The sequence below is a fragment of the Sardina pilchardus genome, chromosome 12, assembly GCF_963854185.1.
Source record: "Sardina pilchardus chromosome 12, fSarPil1.1, whole genome shotgun sequence".
Lineage (NCBI taxonomy): Eukaryota > Metazoa > Chordata > Actinopteri > Clupeiformes > Clupeidae > Sardina > Sardina pilchardus.
The window spans coordinates 33,442,558-33,450,057 of NC_085005.1; the positions used below are offsets into that span (position 1 = coordinate 33,442,558).

General features: G+C 44.9%; 1 protein-coding gene across 1 annotated transcript in view; it reads right to left on the bottom strand.

The window, feature by feature from the left end:
* kcnk2b (potassium channel, subfamily K, member 2b) overlaps positions 1-7,500 on the bottom strand; it is a 33,135-nt gene that overhangs the window by 311 nt on the left and 25,324 nt on the right. Inside the window, 2 exon segments of the mRNA XM_062550341.1 lie at positions 1-88; positions 6,940-7,079. The exon segment at positions 1-88 is cut by the window's left edge and continues 311 nt beyond it. Coding sequence (XP_062406325.1) covers positions 1-88; positions 6,940-7,079 — 228 coding nt within the window.

Sequence of the window (7,500 nt, forward strand, 5' to 3'; positions counted from 1 at the left end):
TGTCCACGCTGAGACGCCGCCGCGTAGCGTTGAACTCGGCCGACACGTTCGCCGTCCACTCAGCCGCGTGCGCACGGAACTCCCCCACCTGGAGAGAGAGGACATCAGTTACATATCAGTTACCTATCAGTTACCTATTACTTACATATCAGTTACATATCAGTTACCTATCAGTTACATATCAGTTACCTATTACTTACATATCAGTTACATATCAGTTACATATCAGTTACCTATCAGTTACATATCAGTTACCTATCAGTTACCTATTACTTACCTATCACTTACCTATCAGTTACCTATCAGTTACATATCACTTACCTATCACTTACATATCAGTTACCCATCAGTTACCTATCAGTTACATATCACTTACAGTTACCCATCACTTACCCATCACTTACCTATCACTTACATATCAGTTACCCATCACTTACCTATCAGTTACCTATCAGTTACCTATCAGCTACCTATCACTTACCTATCAGTTACCTATCAGTTACCTATCACTTACATATCAGTTACCCATCACTTACCTATCACTTACCTATCAGTTACCTATCACTTACCTATCACTTACCTATCACTTACCTATCAGTTACCTATCAGTTACCTATCACTTACATATCACTTACCTATCACTTACCTATCACTTACCTATCAGTTACCTATCAGTTACCTATCAGCTACCTATCACTTACCTATCAGTTACCTATCAGTTACCTATCAGTTACCTATCAGTTACCTATCAGTTACATATCAGTTACATATCACTTACCTATCAGTTACATATCACTTACCTATCAGTTACATATCACTTACCTATCAGTTACCTATCACTTACATATCAGTTACATATCACTTACCTATCACTTACCTATCAGTTACCTATCAGTTACATATCACTTACCTATCACTTACCTATCACTTACAGGGGATGTCTAGAACAACAGTCTGTCACAGCCATATATACTGTATATATACATATATGTATACGCATTATATGAACCCAGTGGATAGTAAATATCAGTAGACCAGTTAAAGGAGATGTCTATTTAAATATCAGTAGACCAGTTAAAGGAGATGTCTATTTAAATATCAATATCAGTAGACCAGTTAAAGGAGATGTCTATTTAAATATCAGTAGACCAGTTAAAGGAGATGTCTATTTAAATATCAATATCAGTAGATCAGTTAAAGGAAATGTCTATTTAAATAGCAGTAGAGAGACCAGTTAATGGAGAAGAATTTTTTATTTTTTCATGTGGACAAGGCCAAAACATAAAAATCTCAGTTAGGTTAGTTTATTTCACAGCCGTTAAAAATGTGTGTTATAACAACAGTCTGTCACAGCCGTTATATACATATATATATGCACATATATATATATATACACATTATCTAAATCCTTTCCTTTCCTCTCTCCCTTCCTCTTCTCTTCCTCCACGTGTGTGTGAATGTCTGGTCTGTCCTGGCCTCTCTAATGGTGCTGTGTGTGTGTGTGTGTGTGTGTGTGTGTGTGTGTGTGTGTGTGTGTGTGTGTGTGTGTACTGCGTGCGTGCGTGCGTGCGTGCGTGCGTGCATGCGTGCGTGTGCTGGTGCTGTGTGTGTGCGTGCGTGCATGTGTGTGTGCGTGTGTGCGTGCATGTGTGTGTGCGTGAGTGCGTGTGTGTGGATGTCTGGTCTGTCCTGGCCTCTCTAATGCTGCTGTGATGGTGGGGATGTCTGGTCTCTTGTGTCCTCTATAATGGTGCTGTGTGTGTGTATAGTTTGTGTGTGTGTGTGTGTGTGCGTGCTTGCGTGCGTGTGTGTGGGGATGTCTGGTCTCTTGTGTCCTCTATAATGGTGCTGTGTGTGTGTGTGTGTGTGTGTGTCCTCTATAATTTGTTTCAAAAGCACAAATGCTGCCCATTATTATTTTATCTTCTCCTCTCCCACTCCCTCCTCTCTTCCTCTCTCTCACCCACCCTCTCTTTCTCAGTGTCTCTCACCCTCTCTCTCTCTCTCTCTCTCTCTCTCACACACACACACACCCTCACTGTCTCTCACCCTCTCTCTCACACATACACACACACACACTCGCTCTCTCTCTCTTTCTTTCTCTCCAATTTCCTCCTTCACCTTTTCATGTTCTCTTCTGTTCTCATTCTACAGTATGCTCAATCACACCTCTCTCTTCTCCTCTATCCTGTTTTCTCTCTCTCTCTCTTTAATTGCCTCTGTCCGTCTGTCTATCCCTTTCTCTTCCTCTCTTCCTCTCTTCCTCTGTCTTTCCCTCTATCCTGTTTTCTCTCTCTTTAATTGCCTGTCTGGCCTTCTCTCTCTCTCTCTCTCTCTGTGTATCCCTCTCTTCATCTCCTGCTCGCTCTCTCTATCACACACACACACATACACACACACTCAAACGCGCACACACACACACACACACACACACACACACTCTGACACACACACACACACACGTACACATACACACACACACAGACACACAGGCACACACATACAGACAGATGCACAGGCACACACACACACGCAGGCACGCACACACACCTAAGGAGCAGAAGGGGTTGGCTCTGAGGACTTGCACGCAATCACACTTATGTAAGCCCCATCTCCTGTGTGTATGTGTGTGTGTATGTGTGTGTGTGTGTGTGTGTGTGTGTGTGTGTGTGTGTGTGTGTGTGTGTGTCTATGTGTGTGAAGTGACGCACTTCACGGTTTTAATTGTTTTGTATTAGAGCATCTTTATATGTGCATTTTAAGTATATGTCTGTGTGTGTGTGTGTGTGTGTGTGTGTGTGTGTGTTACTGGAGCAGAACTAATGAATGTGATGGCAAAGTTAGTGTCTCAGCTCCTCAGTGTCTCAGGCAGTAAACTGTGTGTGTGTGTGTGTGTGTATGTGTGTGTGTGTGTGTGTGTGTGTGTGCAGGCAGTAAGCAGTGGGCTGGTGTGTGTGTGTGTGTGTGTGTGTGTGTGTGTGTGTGTGTGTGTGTGTGTGTGTGTGTGTGTGTGTGTGTGTGCAGGCAGTAAGCAGTGGGCTGGTGTGTGTGTGTGTGTGTGTGTGCAGGCAGTAAGCAGTGGGCTGGTGTGTGTGTGTGTGTGTGTGTGTGTGTGTGTGTGCAGGCAGTAAGCAGTGGGCTGGTGTGTGTGTGTGTGTGTGTGTGTGTGTGTGTGTGTGCAGGCAGTAAGCAGTGGGCTGGTGTAATGAATTGGTCTCTGATTAGCACACTAATGTGGAGGCGCTGTGGGAGTGTGAGTGTGACGCCACTAAAGATCCTCTCTGCTGATGCTGCTGACGCTCCATTAACACACTTCACCCCCCCCCCCCCCACACAGTTCAACCCCCCCTCCCAGTCCCCCTCCCCCCACAGTTCAACCCCCCCTCCCACCACCACCACAGTTCACCACCACCACCACAGTTCACCCCCCCTCCACCACCACCACCACCACCATAGTTCACCTGTAGTTCATAGTTCACTCTACTGTCTACAGATGAATATGATATATTACTACAGAACTCTAATGCATATTACTATAGAACTCTAATGTCTACAGATGAATATTACTATGCAGTTGTTAAGTCCGACGTCACGGACCCAGCAGCTATTTTGTGAAAAGACGTTTATTAGGGCAGCCAGACGGGTTTTGCTACTTGTAAACTTTGTCATCACCACCTTCGTTTTAGCGGTTTTAAAACGAAATCGCTAAACTTTAACAAAGTAATCACTGTAGCTATGCAGCCAGATGATATATGAATGGGTAACGTCCAGGCTCCCGCGAACAATAGGATTTGATTAGGTTGAGGCAACAAGTCCGTATAACATGACAATTTTCTTAAAGGCTAGTCAGAATAGCGGAAAATAATAGTTTATTTGACTGTCTATGGAGAATAACATGTGAGTTTGAAAGCCGTTGGACCCGGAAAACTATTTATTATCCCATTATTACATCATCACTTAAAAACGGAATAGAACTCTAATGTATATTATTATAGAACTCTAATGTCTACAGATGACTATTATTTAAGCAATAAGCCCCGAGAGGCCGTGGGTTATACTGTATAATCGAACAGCTATGGGGCGTTGTTAGGCACGACGCGAAGCGGAGTGCCTAAAACCCCCTTAGCTGTTTGATTATACAGTATAACCCACGGACTCGAGTGGCTTATTGCTTTTCTAAAACGGTTACTACGTCGATCTAGCAAGATTTCATGAAACGAAGGCACAGCAACGACAATGTAACGATGTATCCATAGATAATCTTTCTTCCGCCAAGAAATATATTCCCGCCTTATGAATGGTTGCCATGCAACAACAAGACGCAGCCACTGCTAGTTTTGTGCTAGCGCATTACTATAGAATAAAATGCGGTCAAGGTGTGAGTTTATCATGATATTTACAACGGCATCGAACGCGATTCAGCCAATCACAATCAAGGACTGGAACTATCCGTTTTAGAAATATTATTATAGAACTCTAATGTCTACAGATGACTATTATATATTATTATAGAACTCTAATAATGTCTACAGATGACTATTATATATTATTATAGAACTCTCTAATGTCTACAGATGAATATTACTATACCCTATATTCAACCCTCTACTGATGGGTCCTGCACTGGAAAGCTCTCTTTCTCTCTTTCTCTCTCTCTCTCTCTCTGTCTCTCTGTCTCTCTCTCTCTCTCTTGATCTGGAGATGGATGGTCATCCTGTACTGGAGCGTTGCCCAGGTGACAGCAGACGGATGATGTAAGGTCCAGCTCTGACAGAGAGCCGAGCGCCAACTCCAACTCCAGCTCCAGCTCCGACCCACACTGCTGCTTTCAGCTTCTAGAGTGTTCCAACAGTTCCATTTGAGACCATGCAAAGGAACCATCAGCAGTTCCATTTGAGACCATGGAAAGGAACCGTCAGCAATTCTAAACCATTTTTAACCACTAACACTTTTTGTCACATTCAGCGAATGTCTCCTCACAGTCCGCCACTCATCCATTTGTGAGAATTAAAGAGAAGTCAGGGAGTGATGCGTGTTCGTTTTCCTAGCTGCTACTAGAGCTATGGGCTACGGCTACTTAGCGCTGGATGCTACCAGAGCTATGGGCTACGGCTACCTAGCGCTGGATGCTACCAGAGCTATGGGCTACAGCAAAGATCATTAAGGGGCGGAGCAAGATACTTCATGAGAAGCCACTTCCTGGAACCCGAATCGCAAGAGGGGGGGTCAAAATCCCCCTTTATGCAGAGCAGAGGCAGCAACTGTTCCATTGAAGTCTATGGACATAGATCAGAATTTCAACTATATGCTAAAATCTCCATTCTCTAGAGTTAGGAATGTGAATTTTGGGCACGGTTTCATGACCCTCAACCCCTTCTGACCACTTCAGGTACCTTTTTAGCATTTTTGAGCATTCCCGTCTGGAGAAAATCGACTTTATATCAGGTGTGCCCCTCTTGTTTATTCTGCTTGTTGGCCGGTTGCTACGTACGCTCTACCTTGACAACACATTAGCCAGCCAGCTGAACCAAATCCTGATTTGTGCTAACGGCGATCAGATGGCGCTGGGGTAACTTAATGAGAGCAGCGACATATTTCCATTATTCCATTGATGTTTTTATTCAATTCCTTGAAATGTATGCTTTGTGTGTGTTACTTCCATATTATAACTAATAAATGTAGAGGGATTGAAAGAGCAGCAAGATTATTTTGGAACATCATCAAGCATTGATAATCGAGTGCTTGATTTTGTACACCTGTGGAAAGGGACCTGATGAAACCCATGAATACGTCTGACACGCAATGACGCGTCTCTTTATGCAGAGGAAGTGATCCCCGTTTTGCGCCCATAGACATGAACTATGACGACGTATCTTGCTACGCCTTAAGGATCTTTGGCTACAGCTACCTAGCGCTAGCTGCTACCAGAGCTATGGCCTACGGCTACCTAGGACTAGCTGCTACCAGAGCTATGGGCTACGGCTACGGCCACTCTGCCAGCAACTACTCGTAGACCGGAGAAAGTGAACAAGTCCATTCATTTCAATGGGAATGCTAGGCTAGTGAAAATTGCCAAAATTGAACGATTTTTTCAGGCTTCAACATGGCGTTTCAAGGAGCTTGTTTCCGGTGCCGTTTTACTTAGCCAATTAAGTTCCAGGTTACTGATTGACGTAAGGTACAGAAGGAGAGCTCGTGCCCACACTAAGTTCGTGCATGAGCTGAGAGTGGAACAGCCACCAAGACATGATGTATTTCTGGAAAATGGCGACGAGGAAGTGCCTTGCTAATCGGCGAAGCTAATCAGTCAAATCCTGACCCCTGGATGCTACAGCTAGAGGCAGATGTTAAAACACTAGCGTGCAGGGTGGATTGCTACAAGCCTGCTTGGCGCCATCTACAGGCTAGGAGTGCAAGAGAGAAATGGCATTAGCAGAAATTGTTGGAATCGGTGAGATATTAGATGCTGATGTCTGGGTTTGTAGGAGTGTAGAGTGGTGCTGGTGCTGATGCTGATGTGTGTGTGTGTAGAGTGGTGCTGATGTGTGGGTGTGTGTGTGTAGGAGTGGTTTTGATGCTGATGTGTGTGTGTGTAGGAGTGATGCTGATGCTGATGTGTGTGTGTGTGTGTGTGTGTGTGTGTGTAGGAGTGATGCTGATGTGTGTGTAGGAGTGGTGTTGATGCTGATGTGTGTGTGTGTAGGAGTGATGCTGATGCTGATGCTGATGCTGATGTGTGTGTGTGTGTGTGTGTAAGAGTGATGCTGATGTTGATGTGTGTGTAGGAGTGATGCTGATGCTGATGTGTGTGTAGGAGTGATTCTGATGCCGATGTGTGTGTGTGTGTGTGTGTGTGTGTGTGTGTGTGTGTGTGTGTGTGTGTAGGAGTGATGCTGATGCTGATGCTGATGCTGATGTGCTACCAGGTCAGATCCGCACCTCCTCTTTGGTCTTCTTGGAGATGACCCGGAACCAGTCTCCGATCATGCTGAGCACCGCCGCGAAGTACGCCAGGCCCACCAGGATCCAGAACCACACCACGGGCTTGTAGTACTCCTGGTACTCGATCTCAGAACCACCTGGACGGGCCAACACAGAGCAGACAGTCAGAACCACCTGGACGGCCAACACAGAGCAGACAGTCAGGGAGAGTGCAGGCCAATAAAGCTCACACTGATGGACTAACAGCCTGGAGGATAGCATACGTTGGAGGATAGCAAAGATCCTTAATTACTGACAAGATAGAGCAACATAATGCATCTCTATGGAAGAAAAATTAGAACAGTTCCTGTCTGCTTAAAGAGGCGTGTCGCAAAGACTTCATAGTGGGATATCGATCTCTGTCAGATTGGCAAGCAGTTCAGTTCGAATGTTAACAGGTCTGCTTAAAGGGGGATTTAGCCCCCCTCCCCTTTGCAAAGACCGAACGCGGAAATGATCGAACGTTTGCGCCTCTCGCTCCGCTTTAACCCTCTCTGATGATAGCATACGTTGGAGGAT